Genomic DNA, 23,539 nt, shown 5'->3' with positions numbered 1-23,539 from the left:
GGAAGAGACCCAGTAGAATAAGAGGAGATGCAATGGCTCTGTGCTTTGGTTCTTGTTTCCTACAGGCCTCAGCTTCTCATAAGTCACCTCCTCTCAGCTTCCAACTCAGGGAGGAGGAAAAGATGGTGTGAAACTGGTGGTAGGAAATAAAGGAATAGATTAATAAATGAGGGAAGAGAGCCAAGTGCAGCAGACTATACCTATAAACCCAGCAACTAGGGAGACTTAAGTAGGAAGAAAGCAAGTTTGAGGTCAGCCTGGGCAACATAGGCTCTAACCAACATAGTGAGACCTTGTCTCAAGTCTCAAGATTAAAAACATTTTTTAAAAGGGCTGGAGATGTAGATTAGTGGTAAAGCACCCCTGAGTTCAATATTTGGTACCAAAAAAAAAAAAAAAAAAAAAAAAGGAACATTTGATCATGAGGGTAACCTTTTCTTGGCAGTACTCTGTAATACCTTGGATCTGGAAAGTGGCAGTCATTAAGGGAAGTTGGAACCTGACTGTGCATTCAGTCAGGCCCTCCAAACTCTAGTTACACAGCCGCCACAGGATGAGACGTCAGGCAAGTCTGAAAGCTGAAACAGCAGTTGGAACAATTATGGAGTCTGGGAGCAAACAACCAAGGTTACAACAGTCCACGGAAGGAATAAAATTCTTGTGAGGCTGTAGAGTTGTAAAGAAAGGAGGAGTTGACAAGACTGTAGGTATTAAGAAGAGGTGCCAAAGATTATTCTAATGTTTTTCTAGTATGGACAACCACAAAATTAGGGGCAATGGGTCAATTTGGTAAAAGGGAGAATTTGAGAAAGGAAGATGGAGAGTCGCTTGTTATGTTGTAATTTAAAACGTCAACCAGATGCTTAGTGTAATATATGGAAAGATGCTATACTTAGCCATATCTGAAAGAGTAAGATCGGATGCCAAAATATGAGTTACTATGATGCATACACATTTGTGTGTCAAATCTCAGAAAATTCTCCTTCCCTCAATTGTCTGGGGGGCGCATTTCGGAGTTTCTGAACTACGTTTCCCAGAACGCCTTGCGCCATGCCCCTCTGCTTCCGGCGAGTTGTCCCAAGAGTCTCTGGGTTCAGAACTCCGCCTCCGCCCCTGGGGGCGGGGCGTCGTCGGCCTCCGGGAGTGCGGGATTACGCACTTCCTCCTGGGGTCGGAGGCCGAATAGCTGTTTGGCGGGTTCGAGTCCCGCCTACTGACTCTGGCCTCTGGCCCTTGAGTCCTGGGTGGGGTACTTACACTGGGCAACCGCTCCTTTACGAGGGGCGACGGCATACCTTGTACTTCACCATGGAGGACTACCTGCAGGGTTGTCGAGCTGCTCTGCAGGTAACTGATCCCTGTCTGTGACTGTAAGGAATGATGATGGGGTCCGGGAAGAATGAAGGTGTGGGGTATAAGGAGCCCAAGACGGTCCGTGTGGAGGGATCACCGAGTTGTAAGTAGGGGGCTTGGGGTTTGATCAGGCTTGAAGCGTGAGGAGCAAAAACCTAGTTTATGAGCAGGAGACTGCTACTGGGTCTCTCGATTTTTGGTTCCCCACCTTCGAGGTCTTCCCGAGAGCGGGGAGAAGGAGTCTTGGGTCTGGGTTCTGATTTGATTTTTCTGCATGCTGTTGCCTCGGTCAGTTCGCTGAAAAGGACCTGGGCCGTGCAACCGTTATCCGTTCCGCTCAAGGTGTGTTTATACCTGTCTCCCCGCCCCTCTTTTTAGTTTTCGGCTCCCAAGGTCTGGATTTGCTTTCTGGCGTTCCGGTGAACCTCGGGTGTTAGAGTGAATCTGGGCGTAGAGCTTTCTTTCTTCTGAATTGGGGTTTCTCTCCGGCGGACCGAACTCTTTTCTAGATTGTAGAGGGGGTCATGGTATTTTACTTTATATCTGTGTTTTAAAGTCAGACATAGCACGGAATACATCAGGCATGACCCACAACTTGCATTCCTTTGCCTCCGGGTTCTTGACCTTAACGTGCACAAATTAATATAAAAATCCCTCTGCTTGGAAGGCATAAACACGAAGTGTGTTTGGAGTCAAAACCATAAGCATGACTCCTGGATTCTTTGGAGCTTATTGTGGGTGCTTTCTGAGCCATTTGAACCCTCCCATTCATGTTGAGTAACCGTGCAGCATTAGGCTGTTATCCTCCTCAGTAGCTGCAAAAAGCTAGCCAGAGAGAAATACAGGAGGTCACCTGGGCCCCCTACTTTGAATTATACTGCCCCTGAAGAAATCTAAACACAAGACTGAGGATGTCTTCCTTTTAAGATACCTTTTTGGGCTGGGGATATGACTCAGTTGGTAGCGTGCTTGCCTCACAAGCACTAAGGGTCTGGGTTCAATCCCCAGCACCGCAAAAAAATAAAATAAAAAATAATTTTTAATGGTGGGAGGGCTACCGGGGATTGAATTCCGGGGCATTAGACTACTGAGCACATCCCCAGCCCCTTTTTGTATTTTATTTAGAGACAGGGTATCATTGAGTTGCTTAGCACCTCGAATTTGCTGAGCACCTGCTGCTTCTGCCTCCCAAGCAGCTGGGATTATAGTCCTGCTCCACCGCAGCTGCGCAAGATACTTTAAACTCTACAAATTCCCCTGGGCATCTTTAACGTACCCTAAATGTCACCCAATTCCTGCTGTGGGATAAATGAATGTTTTCTTATATTGAATTTTTCCTCGTGAAAAACATATTTGGGAAAAGTTGTTTAAATGCATAAGGCAACTTGGAACCAATTCTTATTGGAGGACTAATGCAGAGTTTTGTGGCACCATTCTAAGGGAATGATTTTTTTCTCAATACCTCAAATGACTGCTCTTTCCCACCATTTGATGAAGAACCCTTGGATCTAAAAACACTTTTTTGCATGCATTTACTTTCCAGCATCTACCTTCCACAATGCCCTGCCCCCCAGCAGTATATCTCTACAGCATTATAAAACCTAAAAAAGACTCCCTCCCCCAATATTCCCAGTATCCTGAGTTCCCTTTCTCTGCATTCATCTCTGAAAGAGCAAGATCTAGATCTTTCTTTCCAAACTTGTGAACTCTTAAAGGTGAGATTGTATGTTAGAACTGTTATCAACACAAAAGCTTGGCCAGGTTTTAGAGAATGGAGAAAATAAGACTGTAGGAATGACATTGAGTAAACTGGTGGCAGACATACTGGCAGATGCCAGAGATTTAGATTGTTTTTAATTATACCTATTTTTTTGGGGGGGGGGGGGGTTTGCTGGGGATGAACCCAGGGCCTTGTGCTTACAAGGCAAGCACTCTGCTGACTGAGCTATCCCCCCAGCCCCGATTGTTATTAATTATAGCCGTAGTAAATACAAGAATATGAAATGAAGATGATAAAGTTCCCTTTTCTTCTTTTCTCACTATCAAATTCCTAAGGCCCCCTGTTATGTTTCTTGTATAAAGAGGCATATTTAGACAAGCACACCATTGAATTTGAATGTTTCTGTTTGATAGTTCTGTTTGATAGATAACTTCTTAGGAAATTGTGAATGCTTGGCTTTTGCACAGGATAGAGACAGTTGATAATCCAGCCAAGGCTCCTTTGATCTATATTTTTATTTTTATTTATTTATTTATTTGTTTTTGGTACTGGGGACTGAATCTTAGGGTGCTTATTTCTGAGCTGCATCCCTAACCCTTTTTATTTTTTGAGAAAAGATCTTGCTAAATTGCTTAGGGCCTCCCTGATTTGCTGAGTCTGGTCTCAAACTTGTGATCCTCCTGCTTAAGTCTCCTGAGCCACTGGGATTACAGGTGTGCACCATTGCATCTGACTTATACCATATTTTTAACTTGATCACAAAAAATTTCTATAGGTTCTACCACAATGACAGTAGGATGTTTCATTTAAAAGAAATCCTATTTAACTAAATGTTCTTTTCATGGGATTCGTCTTTCACTTCTAGGAGACCGAAGTCTTTCTTCGGGGTGGGAATGCATTCAAGTTCAGGTGGTTAATCTAGGAATAAAGGCTCATAAGTTTTAGATAAGGAATTGTGTACACTTCTCAGGCATGAGGCAGGAATCAGGAGTGGCTGACTGTCCTTAGAAATTTATAGTCCTGCTATCAGTATCAGTCCCATTTTTCTCTGCTGGGAGGGTTTGTCTCTGGCTCTTTGTCTTCCCCCTGAATTCTCCCTCTGATGATTAGAAAACTAAGATTGTTTGACCTGTGCTTTCAGCCAATGGGGTGGTTGGGTCAGAGGTTTAAGTTTCACAGATTTTTCCTAAAGGAAGAGGAGAGCTAGTTGTGGTGGTGCAACCTGTAATCTCCGTGGCTCAGGAGGTTGGAGGCAGGAGGATAGCAAGTTCAAAGCCAGCCTCAGCAAAAGGGAGGCGCTAAGTGACTCAATGATACCCTGTCTCTAAATAAAATACAAAAAGAGCTGGGTCAAGTGCCCCTGAGTTCAATTCTGGTAACCAAAAGAAAAAAAAGGAGAATGGTTCATTATAAGTTGTACTGCCATCCACCTATTTTGCCCTGATAGTCTTAGTTTCCTCAAGCATAATCATTAAGAGTACCCCTTTTCTTTTTTAGATACTAGGGATTGAACCCAGGGGCACTTTAACACTGAGCTACCTAGTTCCAGTTCTTTTAATTTTTTATTTTGAGACAGAGTCTGTCAGAATTGCTGAGGGTCTCTCTGAATTCCCAGGGCTGGCCTGAACTTGTAATACTGCTTCCAAGTCAGGATTATAGGCATGTACCTCTGCTCCTGGCACTCCTTTTCCTTAAAAGTGTCCCTCATTTGAATAACAAAGTATATAGCCACCCAGCTTTTAAACTGTGTTAAGGATTAGGGATATACAGCCACAAAAAGAGCACCAGATATGATATTGGACACCTATTATCCCAGCAACTCTGGTGACTGAGGCTGGAGAATTCTAAGTTCAAGGCCAGCCTGGGCAATTTATAGAGACCCAGTCTCAAGAAATAAAAAGAACTGGGGATGTAGTTCTGTGGTTAAGTCCCCCTGTTTTCAGTTCTCAGTATGGGGGCAGGCAAGGTGAATAGTAAGCCCTTTACAGTAGAAGTTAAGTTCCATCTGAGAACCACACTGCTGGAAACTGGAGGTTTAGAGGAAGAGGATTGCTTTGGCCTGGTAAGGAAGGTTTCACAGAGAAAGGGGGCATTTAAGTAGAACTGGAGTGGACAGGGAGGAGTAGAGAAAGAAGAAATGGAACAGAGTGCATCTTTAATATTTACAGAGTAGGCACTTCATGAACTTGGTTACAATATTATCCTCACTTTTATATAGGAAAATGAGGCTTAGAGGAGCCAGAGTCCCACTTCAAGTAGAAACAGAGCTGGGATTCAACCCGAGTTTGTGATCTTTTCAAGTGACAGTTTTGCTTTTAGAGAAGAACAAATAGTGCAAAGAAATGGCAGAGTAGGGAATGTGCACATCATGGTTTGGGGGTGGTGAATAGTCCAGCTGGACTTGGGTAATGGTGGGTGAAGATGGAGAAAAGAATGCTACCACCTCCCTTGATCACCCCAGTTCCAAGATGTGCCACAAGTTCCTCAGTATCTCATTTGTATTCATTTCTTTTGGTTGCTCTCTGGGCTTGACTGAGCACAAAGGGTTAGTTGTTCACCTTGCTCTGGAGATCATTTCTCCACTTGAAGCTATGGACTTGTATTTGGTCCTTGCCTTCTGCTTTTCTTTGTCTTGTTTCTATTCCAGGGATCTGACTGATCCTGATTCTACTGCCACTTGCAGTGAAGCTGCACTATTGTAAAAGAGTTTTGGAAAGGTTCTCTGAGAACCACCTTGTACCCAGCAATAGGTCTGTCCTCCAATTACTCTTCCTTTTCTCTGTTTGTCTACCTTTTCTCTCCAGGACCTTGTACAATCCTTTGCTCTCAGGGCCATATGTCCTTTCATGTAAATGTAGTTCCCTTTCTAGAGAACATAGGGCCCCCTCTTACTGCTTCAGTGAACAAGTTATCTCTGCAGCCACTTATCTCAAGTGTTTTGCTATTACTTTGATCCAGAGTCATCTGGGAAGTTCATGGTTTGCAGGAAACAAAGGGGCCTACTCTAGTATCAGGAGTAGGAATTGTAAGTCAAAGGAGTTATAGGTCTGGGGTCTTGGGTACGGAATTCTCTTATTGCTTTGGAGAAGAATTTTCTAAAGACTCACTCTTCTATAGTGTTCAATATGAATGGACCTTGACCTACATATATTTGTGTGTGTGTGTGTGTGTGTGTTTATTTTATTTTATTTATTTTTGATACTGGAGATTTATCTCTCCAATTTTTTTTTTTTTTTTTTTTTTTTTTTTTTTTTAACCAGGGATTGAACCCAGGGGCACTTAACCACTGAGCCACACCCCAGCTCTTTTTAAATTTTAGATACAATAGGGTCTCACTGAGTTGCTTAGGGTCTCACTAAGTTGCTAAGGCTGGCCTCAAACTCACCATCTTCCTGCCTCTTCCTCTTGAGCCTCTGGGTTTATAGGTATGCACTATCATGCTGGACAGGTTTTCTTTTTTTAGTACTGGGGATTGAACCCAGGGCGCTTAACTGCTGAGCCACATCCCCAACCCTTTTTTAATATTTTATTTAGAGACAGGGTCTTGCTGAGTTGCTTAGGACCTCAATAAGTTGCTGAGGCTGGCTTTGAATTCACCATCCTCTTACCTCAGCCTCCCAAGCTGCTGGGTTTAGTTGTGCACCATCATGCCCAGCTTTTTTTTTTTTTTTTTTAGAGACCCTAGCCCTTGATGAATGGAGTTTTCTACTGTGGCCTCCCCCTGACTTCTCTCCTACTCAATTCCACTAGAGTGACCTTGTACAATCCTTTGCTCTCAACCCCTACAAAAGGGTTAATACTGTGGTTTGTTAGGGAACATACTCGTTTCCCTGAGTTCCAGGAAGAATCTATTCCTGATCTAGAGGATGTCTGTAAGTTTGTCTGTGCTTGTGTAAAACTACTTCTCTATTAATGTTTTGTTATGGCTCTAATTAGAAATCTATTTTAGAATATTTAGATGACTACAACAGAAACAACAATTACTGCAGTCTCTTTTTTTTTAGTCTAAGGAAGGTTGATACTGCATATTAAAACTGAAAGCATTGAAATGATTGTACTCTTCAATATTAAATATCCGAGAAAACTTTAAAAGTTTGACTATGACTTATTATTATCAATATTAGTAATTTTTAGTAGACATAAAAATGGTTCTTGAACTAAAGATTTTGCTCAAGTTTTTATAAGCCAAGTAAATTACTTCTGTATTTTTGATATGAAAAATTAACCAATTTAAATTTTTGCATAGATCTGATAGTAAAATTTGCAATGTGTTACATTTTGAACCGCAGAGCATGTGAAAGATTGTTCCCTAGCTATACCATTAAGTATTTGCAAAGCCTTAAGAAGTTTGAAGTAAATATGACCTTATTTTTATATAAATTTTTTTTTTTCTTTTTTGCAGTGCTGGGGATTGAACCCAGGGCCTTGTGCTTGACAGGCAAGCACTCTATGAACTGAGCTATATCCCCAGCCCCATATAAATGTTTTAATATGTCACAGGAGGGAAATATTTCTTGAACTAAACATTTATGTATGTTTCTAAATAATATTTTAATGAGTTTTCTATGACAATAACGTCGTTGTTAGAAATTATAATGTTGCTATAATTATATTGCTTTAATATTTCTATAAAATTTCTATAACAAAAGTAGTTGAAAAATACTGAAATTTTAAAAAGTTTATGTAATTTAAGATTAAATATTTTATTTATACCAAAACCATAATTTATTATAATTTTATGTTCTTGACTTTCTGGAAGTAACTCATCAATAATATTTTTATTAAAATCATTAACCATTTAAATATATTAGAAGGCATATATATATATATATATATATATATATATGGTACATATTTTTCCTTTTTTTAGGCTTCAGAATTGCTGTGCATAGTACTGTTGGATTCTGTTTCTATTTAAAATATCAATATCTTGTTTGTCATGGATTTTTTAAAATAAATTTTTAAAAAATTGTACATGTTTATGGGGTAAAGTGTGATATTCTAATACACATACAATCCATAATGATCAAATCATTGATTGGCTTATCTCTCATTTATTTATCATCTCTCTTATTTTTTTAATATTTTTATTAGTTGTTGATGAATCTTTGTTTATTTACATGTGATACTGAGAATCAACCCAGTGCCTCACACATGCTAAGCACGCACTCTCTATCACTGAGCCACAATCCCAGCCCTTCTCTTTCTTTTTTTTTTTTTTGATGCCAGGGATTGAACCTACAGTCTTGCACATGCTCTGCAGGCACTCTACAACTGTGCTACTTCCTCATCTTTTTTTTTTTTTTTTTTGTAGTACTGGGGATCAAATCCAGGGCCTCGTGCTTGTCATCATTTCTTTATGTTGAAAATATTCAAAATCCTCACTACTGGCTATTTTGAAATAATTAATTTTTATCAACTATAGCTATCCTACTGTGCTACAGAGCTTTAGAAGTTACTCCTCCTATGTATCTGACTGCATCCCTTTACCTGTTAGCCATCCTTTCACCATCCTCTCTCCCCATTTCAGGCTCTGATATCTACTCTCTTTCTTTGAGGTCAACTTTTTTGCTTCCATATATAGGTGAGAATATGTGGTATTTGTCTTGCTGTGCCTGACATAGTTCATGTAATATAATGTCCTCCAGTTTCATCCATGTTGCTGCAAATGGCACAATTTCATTCTTTTATACCAGTTTGTGTGTGTGGTGCTGAGGGTCAAACCCAAGACCTCATGCATGCTAGGCAAGCACTTTACCTTTGAGTCACATCCCCAGCCCCACTTACCCAACCTTCCTTCCTTCCTTCTTTTGCTACTTCCCTTCCTTCTTCTGCTCCTTCCCTTCCTTCTTCTCTCCTACTACTGAGCTACATCCCTAGTCTCACATTTCCTTCCCTCCCTCCTCTCTTTTTTTTTCATAGTGCTTTTCTTTATCCATTCATCTGGGAATATATACCCAGGTTGATTCCATGCAAGTAACAGATGTCTCTGACATATTCATATTTCAGTTTCTTCAGTTGAGGGATTACTGGATCATTGGTAGTTCTATCTCTTATTTTTTGAGGAAACTCCATACGGTTTTCCATGATGACTGAACTGATTTACATTCCCATCAATATCATGACCAGCATGTTAATTTTTTGCCTTTTTGATAATAACCCTTCTATCTGGGAAGGGATGAATCTTACTTATTTATTTTTTATTTTGAGAAAGCAGCTCACTAAGTTGCTCATTCTGGTCTCAAACTTATAATCCTCCTGCCTGAGCCTTCCAAATAACAGATTACAGACTCATGCCTGGCTAAAATAATAATTCTTTAAGTATGTGCCTCGTTGGGCTGTTTTAGGAATTAAATGATTAGTTGATGCATGTAAAAATGTTAGAATAATACTTGACACCCTCAGTAAATATATAACATAAGCAAAGCCAAAAAAGAACCCTGTCTTTGCTATTGTGGGCACTGTAGTCTAAATGTGTTGTATTTAAAACTGATAAACTAAACAGATGCAGAGGAACAAGTTTAATAATAGTAGCTATCCTTTGCTCCTTAGAGTTCTTATCAGCAGCTGGACTTTTCAAAGCTTTAAAAATAAAAGTTCCAGCAGCAGCAACTGTTCTTGCTTTAATCTGAAGCTACTTTTTGAGTTGTGAGAGATTTCAGTTATATATGGTTATCACTGGGGCTTCTTAGGGCAGGCATAGTTTTCCTGGACAACCGGATAATAGACTTGATCTTATTTACCTTTATTTTCAAAGCCTTTTCGCCTATTCTCATGATTTAGAAGTATAAGGGTTATTTCCCCATTTTAAAAATGGGGGCAGAGAGTGGCAAACAATATGTTAGTTACCCTCATGTCCTACTTTTGAAGCATAAGAAATCAGATAATTATTTACTGTTCTTCTGTAAGTTAACATTCAAGAAAACAGTTTACTAGAGAGAAAAGATCACTTTTCTACCCACTGGTTGTGTATGGAATGCTTAAAGCTTAGGTAACTTTGCTTATATTTTCATAAAGTGAGGACCCAGGAAATTATGTGACCCACCCTTCTCTATAAAGATCAGTAAAAGGATGTGTCTGAAGCCCACATGAGTATAAGGTTAATGGAGAAGGATGGAGATGTTTTTGTCAGTTTCCACTTCTCCTTTCTCTCCAGGAGTCCAGGCATCTGCATGTTGTACTGGGAAATGAAGCCTGTGACTTGGACTCCATGGTATCTGCTCTTGCTCTGGCTTTTTACCTGACAAAGGTGAGTACCTAGGAACAGAGCCCCTTAGAATGAAAAGATTTAGATTCAAGACCAGCTCTGCTATTTACCAGCATTTAGTCTTGGGTAAGTTAAATCCCTTAACTTTACTAAGACCAGCTCTGCTATTTACCAGCATTTAGTCTTGGGTAAGTTAAATCCCTTAACTTTACTAAGTCTCATGTCACCATCTGAAATAGTATTTTTCAGTGTTGTGAAGAAAAAAAAAAAATGAGGTGTGTTCTTTTTTTTTTTTTTGCTAGTGGGGATTGAACTCAGGGGCATTTAACCACTGAGCAACATCCCCAGCCCTTTTTATATTTTATTTAGAGACAGGGTCTTGCTAAGTTGTTTAGGGCCTTGCTAAGTTGCTGAGACTGGCTTTGAACTTGCAGTCCTCCTGTCAGCCTCCCGAGCTGCTGGGATTACAAGCATACACCAATGTGCCCAAATGGTAAATAAGTTCTGAGGGATAGGTAAACCTTAAAGCAATATTCAAACAGATTATTATTGAGTTCCTTAGGGGTATCAGTGGTCTAGAGTGTATTCATTCCTCTTGCTCAGGTTAACTCTTAAGGACTGAAAATATTTTTTTCTCTGTGGCATTGCATCTAGAATTAGGGTCTTTACTATGAGTTGCCTTATTGACTTTTATGTTATAGCTAAGAAGGAGGGAGGGGAAGAGCCATCTTTTTGGGGATGTGGGTGTAGCCTAGTGGTACAGCACATGCTTAGCATGTGCAGGGCCCTGAATTCAATCCTTGGCACCTAAAAAGTAAAAACAATTACTCCTTTTATTTTTATAGAGTGGGTAATTGTGACTTTGAAAAAGGCAGTAGCTTATTCAAGATCATGTCTCCTTTGGTTCCAATTGTCTTGTTACTTTTGTACCCTTTGATGTTGGGGATTGAATCCAGGGCCTCTAGCATGCTAAGTACATGCTCTACTATTGAACTACAACCCAGCCCAATCTTGGTACTTTTTCCTATCCCAAAACTTGTGATGCCTTCTTGTCACTTTCCTATTCAGACAAATGAAGCTGAGGAAGTCTTTATACCAGTTTTAAATATAAAACGTTCTGAGCTACCTCTACGAGGTGACAATGTCTTCTTCCTTCAGAAGATTCAAATTCCAGAAACCATCTTGATTTTTCGGGATGAGATTGACCTCCATGCATTGCACCAGGCTGGCCAACTCACCCTCATCCTTGTTGACCATCATGTCTTACCCAAGTAAGTAGATGGAAGTTAAATTCATACTTATGTACCACATTGGACTCTGATGAATGAGATATAAGGAAAGGAAGAGTCTGCTTTTAGGGATCTTAAAGGTTAATTATAATTGATTGGTCATAGTTGATATAGAAATTCAACAGAAAATATTGTCAGTTCCCTAGTTATATGTTTGTTTATAGCATAAAGACATATAAATCATAAAGATATATAGCTCAGTGGCAGAGTACTTGCCTGGCATGTGTGAGGCACTGGGTTTGATCCTTAGCACCTCATAAAAATAAACAAATAAAATAAAGGCATGCTATCCATCTACAACTACAAAAAAAAAAATGATAATTCAAATTTTAAAAAAAGACGTATAACAAAGAATAGGAACATTTTGAGTTCAAACTCAAGAATAACACAAAGATCATCTAAATCTGCCTTTGGTATCATTATAAGATTTTTTGGCAGATTTATTATAAACCTTTAAAAAATGGTTAGAACTATGTTTTTAATTTTTAAAAGATTAGTAAGTGAAAGTATTTCCTACATAAATTCATGATGACTTCAGAATAATATGGTAAAGTCTATAAACATCTCATTTGAGTCTATTTGACAAATGTGTATCTGTATAATAATTCCAACCCCTAACTTATGACTGGAAAAAAATTGCTGAAAAAATAACATGAGCATGATTTGCCTAAGTCTTTCTGACTCCTGCTAATCTTAAAATGTATTTGTGTGTGTGTGTGAGGCTGGTGATGGAACCAAGGGTCTCACACATGCTCAGCAAGTACTCTACTTCTGAGCTATACTCTCAAACCTTTAAAATGTATAATTTTTCCTTGAGCATCCTGTAGTTGTATCAAAAAATGACAGAGCCTGATAGCATTGATGAGCTATACATTCACACATTAATAAACTATTATTTAGGGGATGAAGGTAAGACAGAGTTCCCATTCTCATGAAGCTTTCAGTCAAGAAGAGGGAATTGGGTAAATAGATCATTGTAATGGGTGTTGGAAACAAGTGATTGTCACTCTAGGGACAATAGGTACATGAAAGATGGAATCGTTCATTATACCTGAAGGGAATTGAGGACATCAGGAAAGGTTTTGTAGCAGAGTTGATCCTTGATCTCAGTCTTGAAGTGGACTAGGTGTTTGATCCCTGAATGAAGAGGGAAGGTGTTAGGAAAAGTGTTCCAGGCAAAAGAAGTAATTAATAGAAACAAAGCCAGGCAGGCATGAAGTAGCATGGTGAGTTGGAGCAACTGGAATTTATTTTGCAGAACCAGAGCATAAAATAGGAGGGAAACGGAGAACATGGAAAAAGATAAGACTAGAGAGATAGGCAGGGGAAAGATGATCAGATTACACTGTTTTAGGCAATGGGAAACTTGTTAATTATATTTACTCTAGGTCCTGGCCATCAAATTTGCTTTTATATTTTAAATTCAGACAGCTTTGTGAAGGATAATTTGGAAGGGCCCTTAGCTAGAAGCAGGTGATTGGTTAAGAGACTATTGGAATAGTTTATATGAAAGCTGCTGAGGGCCTAAAACAAGACAATAGCTGAGGGCTAGAAAGGAAGGCATGGAGAGAAGCCCTAGGATCTGTTCACCTGTGTGGAATTTGAGTATTGAGTAGATTGAGAAACAGGCAAGATTTTGATGTTGAGTATCAAAAATGTCAGTTGGAGGGCTGGGGTTATGGCTCAGTGGTGGCACACTTGCCTAACATGCGTGCGGCCCTGGGTTCAATCCTCAGCACCACATAAAAATAAGGGTATTGTGCCCACCTAAAACTAAAAAATTTATATATATATTTTAAAAAATGTCAGTTGGTAGCAAATGCCTGCATCCCAGCAACTTGGGATAGGAGCATTGCAGGTTCGAGGCTAGCCTCAGCAACTTAACAAGACCCTGTCTCAAAATAAAAATAAAAAGGGCTGGGGGGTATAGCTTCATGGTTAAGCTCTGGGGTTCAAACCCCATCACCCCCCACCAAAAAAAAAAAAGAAAAAAGAAAGAAATGTACAACAGATGTGTGGACAAGATATTTGCTGCAGATACTTCACAGAATTCACTTATATGCTATTTAAATACCTCTTCAGATATGACATTAAAGAATGGAGAGAAATTACCTAAGACATCTGCACTTTCCTTTGGCGGGTGTGGTTTGAAGATAGATAACTTGTCTTTCTTTCTCTTTTCCCATACCCTTCCCTCTCCACAGAAGTGATGCAGCTCTGGAAGAGGCCATAGTAGAGGTGCTAGACCATCGACCGATCGAACAGAAACACTGTCCTCCCTGCCATGTCTCTGTTGAGCTTGTGGGGTCCTGTGCTACCTTGGTGGCTGAGAGAATCCTGCAGGGGGCACCAGAGATCTTAGATAGGCAAATTGCAGCCCTTCTGCATGGTAAGGGTGATTTTGGTGTTGAGATAGGACTAGTTCCTCTATTCCCATCCTAGAGAAGGGAGAGTGGAAAAGTCTGAACTCTTTCAGTCTAATCATATGCTCTCAAAACCATTCTGTTCATACCAGAGAATGGAATTATTCAGGGAACAGTTAGGCATTTATTTAAAGGCCTGTGAGATGTTTTGTTGGAGAAAGTATAAAGGAAGCACAGGGCAACAAACCTTGAAGCTTCCTATTTGTGGTATTTAATGGAAGGAATACTAGCCAAATAAGCAGGAAATGGATTCTTATACCAATTCCACTAGGAAATAGGTATGTGTCCTTGAGCAAATCTCTTAACCTTTCTTATTTTAATTTTCTCCATTTATTAAAAAAAAAAAAAAAAAAAAAAGCACTTAGAATACACTCTTATTTCAACTTCAGAATTCTTTGATGAGGGCTGGGGTTGTAGTTCAGTGAAAAGTGGAAAAGCACTTGCCTAGCTTGTGTGAGACACTGTATTTGATTCTCAGTAGCATATTAATAAATAAAAATAAAGGTTCATTTACAACTAAAAAATATGTATATATATTTTTTAAAAAAAGGTTTAAAAATTTATTTGATGAGATTTGGCCTACTGAAGAAATGTCCTCGGATTGGGCTTGTGGTATATACCTGGAAACCCAAGCAGCTCAGGAGGCTGAGGCAGGAGGATCACAAGTTTGAAACCAATCTCAACAATATAGCAAGGCCCTAAGCAACTTAGTGAGAACCTATCTCAAAATAAAAAATAGAAAAAAAGGGTGCATAAGTGGGAATGTGGCTCATTGGTTAAGTGCCTCTGGGTTCAATTCCCATTATCTCCCCCAATCCCCACAAAATAGGTGTCTTCTCTAACGAGGTTGCAACATCTCCAATGATTGAGATGTTCAGGCTTCCTTTCCACTTTTTCTCTATTCCCCTGCTTTGATTTAGGAGGTCTTACTGAGGATAGTCAGTCCCAGTTTCTTGTTTTGTTTTCAGTGAGTTTGCCCTGCAAGTCTCCTCTATATTGTGCCCATTTGGTTTGAAGTTTTATGTGTTCTAGGGGTTGTGAGTAGAGGTCACATGATTCAAGTTCTGCCGTCCCCCTTCTCAATAGGAACCATCATCCTGGACTGTGTCAACATGGACATTAAAATTGGAAAGGCAACCCCAAAGGATAACACATATGTGGAGAAACTAGAGGCCCTCTTCCCTGATCTGCCCGAGAGAAATGACATCTTTGATTCCCTGCAAAAGGCAAAGTTTGATGTATCAGGTATGAAGTGTCAAGCTGAATTCTCTACTTCCCATATGAAAAAGCAAGTGGGCAAGCTGTTTTCATTGTATTCATGAGTACAATCAAAACAATTCCAGAGCATGCATAATGATTTACACTTCATACCAGAGAGAAATGAGGTATCATATTAGTCTGATCATGAACTGATCAGTCATTTACTGGAATGTTTTATCCTGGATCTTAGGAAGAAAGAGGAGGAAGAGTCTCAGAGGTTTCAGTCTAATCAGAGAACATAGGACTTATAAATAAAATATACCGAGGGAAAGTAAAATATCAGAGCAAGAGCTATATAATTGGTTAGAGAAGCAGAAGAAACATTTAGAATATACAAAGAAAGAGAACTAAAAAAACCTCTATCTTCTACTCAATTAATACTTGACATAAAAAAGGAGAAAGAAAGATGTAAGGAAAGAAAGAAAAGTATTAAATGTACTTTGATTGATTGATTGATTGAGTCAGGTTCTCTGTATTTCAGACTGCAATATTTGCCTCATCTTTCCAAGTAGCTGGGATTATACCCATGTACCACAACACCAAACTCAAATGTACCTTCATGAAGTTAAAGCAATACAAAAAGGGGGAAAATCGGAGGTGGGGTGTAAATTTTCAGTGATCTCCCCTGTTCATTGCTCCAAAGAGAGGCTATATTTTTTCTTTTCCTTGTCCTCACCTTCCTGGTGTTGGGACCCTAGGTTCCCCATTTGAGTCATAGTCTTACATCCACTTTTTAGGGCTGACCACTGAGCAAATGCTGAGAAAGGATCAGAAGACCATCTATAGGCAAGGTATCAAGGTGGCCATTAGTGCAATATACATGGATCTGGAGGTAAGAGCAAGTTGTGAATGTTGATGGGAAGAGAAAACTTTAAATTATGTATGTAACTTTGCGCCCTCATTTCTTTTGTTAAATTGGTGCATTATGATTATATATAATAGTGGAATTCATTGTGATATATTTATACATGCATAGAACATAATTTAATCAATTTCGTTCCCTATTACCTCTCCTTTCCCTCCCCTTCTTCCCCTGTTCCTCTTCTGCCCCTCATTTCTGACTCACCTCTGTACCTGTCTATATCTTTGTACCTGTCTACTCATCTCTGTTTCCTCTGTGACCCCCATAGCTCATCACCTCTAACTATACCTCTTCTAATAGTCAATGAACTAGCTTCCCTGCCTCCACTTTTGCATCCTTAAAAACCATTTTTCCCACAACTACAAGAACAAGAGTGATCTTTTTAATGTTTAAATCAGGCTGGGCTTGGTGGCTTGTGCCTTAATTTCAACTGCTCAGGTGACTGAAGCCTGAGGGGTGACTGAAGCATGAGGAGAATCACAAGGTCCAGGCCAACCTGAGTAGCTCAGTGAGACCCTGCCTCAAAATAAAAACTAAAAGGACTAGGGATGTAGCTCGGTGGTATGGTACTTGCCTAGTATACAGGGACCTGGTATTGGGGGTGGAGGGAGAGATGAAACCATATCAGATATGGTTTTCATATCTGATCTGGTTAAGCATATCAGATCACTCCTCCCTTTACTGTCTCCTTCATTTTACTTCTAATAAAATCTAGCAACCTCTGTGACTTGCAGGGCCCTGTTTGTCTGCCACGTTGGTTTTCTTTCTGTTCCTCAATAATCATTAAGATTATTCTCAACTCAGGTCTTTTGAACTTGGTTTTTCTCTTTGCTTCTTCTTATCATTCATACCTCAGCTCACATGTATCCTGTTGTGAGAGGTTTTCCCTGACCACCCTAACTGAAGTAATATCCCCTGTGAACAAAAAAATCACCAGGTGGGCATAGTGACACACACTTGTAGTTTCTGATACTTGGAAGACTGAGGTGGGAAGAGCATTTGAGCCCAGGAGATTTCAAGACCTGCCTGGGCAACATAGTAAGAACCTATCTCAAAAAACCCCAAAAAACAACAATAAAAAATTTTTGTTAACAGTAATTTGTATGGGGACAGGCGCTGGGATTGAATGTAGAGCCTTGTTCATGCTAACCAAGCATTCCACCAGTGAACTATGTCCTTAGCCCGTTTTGTTTTGAGATTGGATTTCAAATAGTTAATTTTGTTGAATGAGTAGCAGAATGTAACTTTAATAATGGTGTAGGGTTTTAAACTTTTTTTTTTTTTTTTTTTTTGGTGCTGCTGGGGATTCAACCCAGGGCCTTGGGCATGTGAGGCAAGCACTCTACCAACTGAGCCATATTCCCAGCCCCTGGTGTGGAGTTTTTGTGGTTTTTTTTTTTTTTTTTTTTGGTACTAGAGTTTGAACCCAGGGGCACTATACCACTGGAACTTCATCCCTAGCTCTTTTTTAAAAAATTTATTTTATCTTATTTATTTGTACTGGGGTTTGATGCCGGGGTTGCATTATCACTGAGCTACATCCCCAGCCTATTTTCTTTTATTTTTAAATTTCAAGATAGGGTCTCACTAAGTTGCTGAGACTGGCCTTGAACTTGCAATTCTCCTGCCTCACCCTCTTGAGTCACTGTGATAACAGGCATGCACAACTGCACCTGGCTTCATGTTTTAGTTCCTAAAACAATTATGTTTGACAAGTGTTGTCCCCTTATTTCATAGACAAGGAATATTAGATCTAGGAGATTAATTCAGCTCCTTGATTGAATAGCTAATAGGTAATAGAGATGATTTTCAAACCAATTCTGTCTTAATCCAAAGCCTATATTATCCCCATTCTGTCTCTTTGCCTCCCAGCATGTATACATCAGTTAATGGTAGATACCTTTTTAATGGAGCATAAGTCATGGGTTAATGTGCAAAGAAAACCCTTCATAAGGATTTTTCATTGATGGTGACAAGGAGAGTCCAGCTGTAGCCCTCATCCCTCTCCATTTCTTCTCTTTCAGGCCTTTCTGCAGAGGTCCAACCTCCTTGCAGATCTCAGTGCTTTCTGCCAGGCTCACAGCTATGATGCCCTGGTTGCCATGACTATCTTTTTCAACGCTCATAATGAACCAGTGCGGCAGTTGGCTATTTTCTGTCCCCATGTGGCACTTCGAATGACGGTGAGTCCTTGTTCTAACTTGAGGACCTCCCAGCACTTGCCCATATGTTCTCCATGTTTTATAGCACTAAACTGGAAGGCTGTTGTTAGTTCTTGCCTTTAGACAGTGACTTTTTGACTATTTCTAGAACTTCCCTTCTCTGCTGTTTACTAAGCCCTATATCTGTGAATATTCTTACTTATACCACTGTTGAGAAACGGGGTTCCAAAGAGAATTAGAGACACAATTCCTGTTTAGAAGGAACCTGAAATCTGATTAGAAGGAAATGTTATAAATCTGAAGTTAGAACTTGAATCTTGGTTTAATTATTAATTCCTCACTCCTAAAATTCAGTTCTTTTCTTTCTGCTATGTTGCTTTAACAATTAGAAACACAAGGGCAAGGAGGTGGTGTATAGCTCAGTGGTAGAGTGCTGGCCTTGCTTGTGTGAGGCTTTGGGTTCCATCCCCAGCAGTGGCAGGTGGGGTGGGATGAAGGGGACAAAAGAAAGAAACACAAGATAGAAACCTGTCTACTACTTATCATGCAGAGGTAAATCTGTGTTATGTGCAGCCTAGAGCAGTGATCAAGAACCAGGTTTGTTCTCTTTCCTGATCTTCCATTTGGCTACCTTTCCCAATTCCTCCCCTTTCTATTCCTGTTGGTTGATAATTAGCTTAGAGGAGAATTTAAAAGTAGACTTAACACTGTCTAGGAACTCTGTGTGTTTCTTGGACCAAGTAGGGACCTCTAAAGAAACAATTCAGCCAGATAATCCTTTGTGCTTATAAAAGGTGTATCTGGGAGCTGAACACAGTGATTAACACCGGTAATCCCAGCAACTCAGGAGGCTGAGGCAGGAGGATCACAAATTCGAGTCCAACTTCAGCAGTTTAGTGAGGTCCTGAGCAACTTGGTAAGAACCTGTCTCAAAAAAAAAAAAAAAAAAAAAAAAAAATTTTTTTTAAAAGGGCTGTGATGTATCAGTGGTAAAATACCCTTGAGTTAAATCTCCAGTACCAAAAAAAGATTTATCTATCCTTTTCCTACCTCCTTGCCTTTGTTTTCCACCCCAGAAAGCAAATGTGATTTATTTATTTACTTATTCATTCATTCATTCCTCCTACCCACCCTCCTCCCTCTCTCTCTTTTTTGGTACTAGAGATTGAACCCAGGAGCACTTTACCATTGAGCCACATCCCCAGTCCTTTTTATTTTTTATTTTGATTCAGAGCCTCACTAGTTGCTTAGGGTCTCACCAAGTTGCTAAAGCTGGCTTCAAACTTGTGATCCTACTGCCTCAGGCTCCCAAGTTGCTGGGATCATAGGTCTATATCACCAAGCCCAGCTCTGTCTTTCTTTCTTTCTTTTTCTTTTCTTTTTTTTTTTTTTTTCTGCAGTACTGGGGATTGAATCCAGGACCTTGTGCTTGCTATGCAAGCAGTCTACCAACTGAGCCATATCCCCAGCCCTATGTCTTTCTTTTTTAAATCCAGAGGCTCACACATTCTAGATAAGTGCTCTATCACTGAGCTATAAGTTGTTGAGGCTGGCCTTGAACTTGGGATCCTCCTGCCTCAGCCTCCTGAGTACTGGGATTACAGGTGTGCACCACCACACCCTGTAAGAACTAGGTTTTTTGTTTTGTTTTGTTTTGTGTTTTGTTTTTTTAATCAGGTAGATGTGCTTTTCTGTCCAAGGTTTATCACTTGTTGGCTGTTTGAGCTAAGGCAAGTCAGTTGACTTCTGAGTCTGTAAATAGCAGAATAGCACCAAATGGTTAGTTTGATATGGCCATTTATATAATATCATACATAAAGTACATTACTTGGCTCAGAGTAAGTGCTCACAACTTGTGACTTTTACTAATGATGTCATGAAGGAAAATATACTTTGGCTATAAGAAATACCTTCTACTTTCTGAACACTAGTCCCATCTCTGCTACTCTTGAAGCCATGCAGATGTCTGATGACTTCTACCATTGCCTAGGCTGCCTCTGTGTTGAGAAATAGTCCTCTTTTCAGTCTGCCCTGCAATTGCCTTTTTTCCTCCTATGTTAGGAATAGTGTATTGATTTACAACACTGGCTTTGGTGACAGACCTGATTCAGTTGTCGGTTTTGCTTCATTCAAACCATGATCTTAGGAAAGTTGCCTAATCTTCCTATCTCAATTTCTCTATCCCTAAGTGAGGATAATAGTAATACATATCTTCTTCTTCTTCTGTGTGTGTGTGTGTGTGTGTGTGTGTGTGTGATGCACATACTAGACAAGTGCTCTACCACTGAACCATATCCCTAGCCCCAGAAATACCAATCTTATGAGGTAGTTATAAGTATTAAATGAGATAATTATAAATGGCCATAGTCCGTGCTTTGCCTATATTCCACTCTTATTTTGTTCTATTCATTCTTTTCACCTCAGTCATTCTCCAGACTTCTGGGTAGGGGCTATTCCCATCTAGCTAAGGACGGAGTTCAAGTACCTACTTGACAACAACATACAGTAAAAACTAAGAGTCCTGGATTCTGGTTCAGAACTTGTCAGCATTCACATGATTTTGCTTTTGTTTCCTCATTGATGAGGAATGAAATGAAATGAGATATATGATCTAAAATGTTCTGTTTCTAAAATACTGTGTATATTAGAAATATTTCTTTTGTTGTTAGCATTAAAATTGAAGTATAGATGATGTAATTAAATTTTTTTCCTTTGTTGAAAGCATCTCAATTAAAAGCCTCAGCCCTATATAGCATTATATATTGTTTCCCATTCTTGTCTCCTCTGTAGATCTGTGAAGTCCTGGAACGCTCCTATTCCCCACCTCTGAAGCTGACCCCTGTCCCAAACACCCACCCTAACCTCCAAGCCTATCTTCAAGGCAATACCCAGGTCTCCCGAAAGAAACTTCTGCCTCTGCTCCAGGAAGCCCTGTCAACATATTTTGACTCCACAAATATCCCTTCAGGGCAGCCTGAGACAGTGGGCGTGTCCAGGGAACAGGTGGACAAGGATTTGGACAGGGCAGGTCACGCTCTGATTTCTGGACTGAGTCAAGATGAGGAGGATCCTCCACTGCCCCCGACACCTATGAACAGCTTGGTGGATGAGTGCCCTCTGGATCAGGGGCTGCCTAAGCTCTCTGCTGAGGCAGTCTTTGAAAAGTGCAGTCAGATCTCACTGTCCCAGTCTACCACTGCTTCTATGTCAAATAAGTGACTCTTGGGAAAGGAAGAGATAGTGGGAGAGTTTGCTTGACCCACCTCAAATGCATGTTTTGAGATGTTTGGAGATTTTGGCAGTTGTGTGTTCATTGCTCCAGGATCTAGTGTACTGTTCTCATAAAACTGGGGGGGAGAAAGAAGGGGAAGAAAGCAGCTGCTTCACTAATGGCTTTCCACCTTTTTCCTCAATCTCTATCAGACAAATTGTATTATTTAATTTTATTTAAATCTGCACTGACTTTACTCTTCATTTGTCAGGGCATAATATGATATATCCACTGTCCCAGCAGAGAAGGACAAGAAGAATGCCGGCCCCAAAAGTACCCTCAGTAAGGATCTTGAACAGAACCAGTATCTGTCATGAAACCAAATGTTCTTTTGTCTCCATTCACTTACTCAGTCAATGTTTATTGAATACCTACTTCAATCTAGATAGAAGAGTGTGTGCTTTGGAAATTTATTACAGTTTTTAGCCTTCAGCAGATTTCTAGCTCTGTGACTCTTCTTTTTGCCCACCCATTAGGTGATGGTGTGTGTTTCAGAGATGGCTAAATTTCTATTCTGAGCTTATTGTGACTGTTTTTAGTTCTTAATTTGGGAGCAAGTTGGAGGCCATTATCATCTGTCCTGATCAGGTGGCCTGGCTCTTTTTCTTTAGATCCTTCTGTCCCAGAGCCACAGGAACCATGAAAAGTTACTGAAGACACCTGCCTTTTTAGAGTTCAGGAAGCACCCAGGAAAGTCCTAAGACCTCATAGACTCTTTCCCTAAAGATGGCAGAATTGGAATGAGAATTCTGGTAGTGAATTTCTTATCCATCTCGTTCTCTTTTTGTTCATGTTAAAAAAAAACATGGAGTTCTAATACTAACTGCTATAAATTGTGTATCTCTTGGCAAGACACTGCATTACTCTAGGTCTTATTTTCTCCGTATGTAAAACAGGGTTTGGACTAGATGTTCCCTGGTATTCTGTAATCTGCAGCTTGCTACCATCCTTTCTCTCCCCTGCTTCTCTGTATTTTTCTTTTTGTTTCCCCTGGGAATGCTCAGGGTCACTGGATTGTATTTATGTGTGATTGTACCAAGGGATTTAGCCTCATGTAGCATGTACAGGGATGTAACTCATACTTTAGTGACCCAGCAAAGAGCTCCCACCCACTGACTTGTTCTGCATGTGTAGAGTCTCCCTTTTGTCTTCAGACCAACCTGCTCTCCCCATGTAAATTACCAACAGTTTCACTGAACGGTGGGGTATGTGATGGTTTTGGCATGACATCTTCTAGTGTGATGGGGCAGTCTGATTATAGTTTAAGGATATGAAGTCTATAGCCCTTTGGAAAGTAAAAGTAGTGGTGTGATCACTGAACCAAAGGAATTTTATGTTTTGTAACTTGGGTACTTTATTTTGCATTTTGTTAAATATTAAATACTTTTTTTCCTCTTTGGGTTCTTGTCTCTTTTTTATAACTATAAGACTTTTCCCTTCAATAATCAGTAATTATTTTAACTTCCTGCAGATTCCTCTCCCTTCTTCCTACTATACTTCTTATTGTCTCCTCTTCCTCTTTTTTTTTTTTTTTTTTTTTTGTACTGGGGGTTGAACCCAGGGGCATTCTACCACTCAGCCCTTTTGAAATTGTTTTATTTTGAGATAAGGTCTCACTAAATTGCCCAGGCTGGCCTCAAACTTGTGATCCTCTTGCCTTGGCCTTTTAAACAGTTGAGATTACAGGTGTGCACCACCATGCCCAGATTCTGGTGTTCTTTTTGTTTACTTTTTTAAGGAATAAGGAGCAACAAGCTCTGTCTCCCCTCATTCTCAATCTATTCTTTTCTTTCTTTCTTTTCCCAGAACCAACCTTATACTTCTTTCTTCCCAATTTTGCCTACACTTGAAAAATAGACCCAAGGATATCGTCTCACAACCAAAATGGTTTATACTGTTGCCTTTTTTTTTTTTTTATTCCTCCTTTTAAGCAGCTTCCAGAAAGTTATAAGGAATCTGAAAAGAAGAACAAATTGCCTTCCTAGACTCACC

The 23,539-nt window shown here is 39.8% G+C and overlaps 1 protein-coding gene across 4 annotated transcripts; it reads left to right on the top strand.

The window, feature by feature from the left end:
- Positions 1-1,129: 1,129 nt before the first annotated feature.
- On the top strand, positions 1,130-22,944 carry Prune1 (prune exopolyphosphatase 1). 4 transcript variants are annotated; one of them, XM_047557405.1, is made up of 8 exons: positions 1,130-1,347; positions 10,230-10,322; positions 11,349-11,551; positions 13,774-13,958; positions 15,079-15,237; positions 15,990-16,084; positions 18,139-18,297; positions 21,067-22,944. In XM_047557405.1, the coding sequence occupies exons 1-8, from the start codon at positions 1,309-1,311 to the stop codon at positions 21,493-21,495; spliced, it is 1,362 nt and encodes a 453-aa protein (XP_047413361.1). In that variant the 5' UTR covers positions 1,130-1,308; the 3' UTR covers positions 21,496-22,944. The 4 variants fall into 4 exon arrangements, with proteins under 4 accessions (XP_047413361.1, XP_047413353.1, XP_047413371.1 ...); XM_047557397.1 differs by having other exon boundaries at positions 1,322-1,456; XM_047557415.1 differs by lacking the exons at positions 1,130-1,347; positions 11,349-11,551 and having other exon boundaries at positions 10,231-10,322.
- Positions 22,945-23,539: the final 595 nt, after the last annotated feature.

The sequence above is a fragment of the Sciurus carolinensis genome, chromosome 1 (assembly GCF_902686445.1).
Source record: "Sciurus carolinensis chromosome 1, mSciCar1.2, whole genome shotgun sequence".
NCBI lineage: Eukaryota > Metazoa > Chordata > Mammalia > Rodentia > Sciuridae > Sciurus > Sciurus carolinensis.
This window is presented reverse-complemented; position numbering and strand designations above follow the sequence as displayed.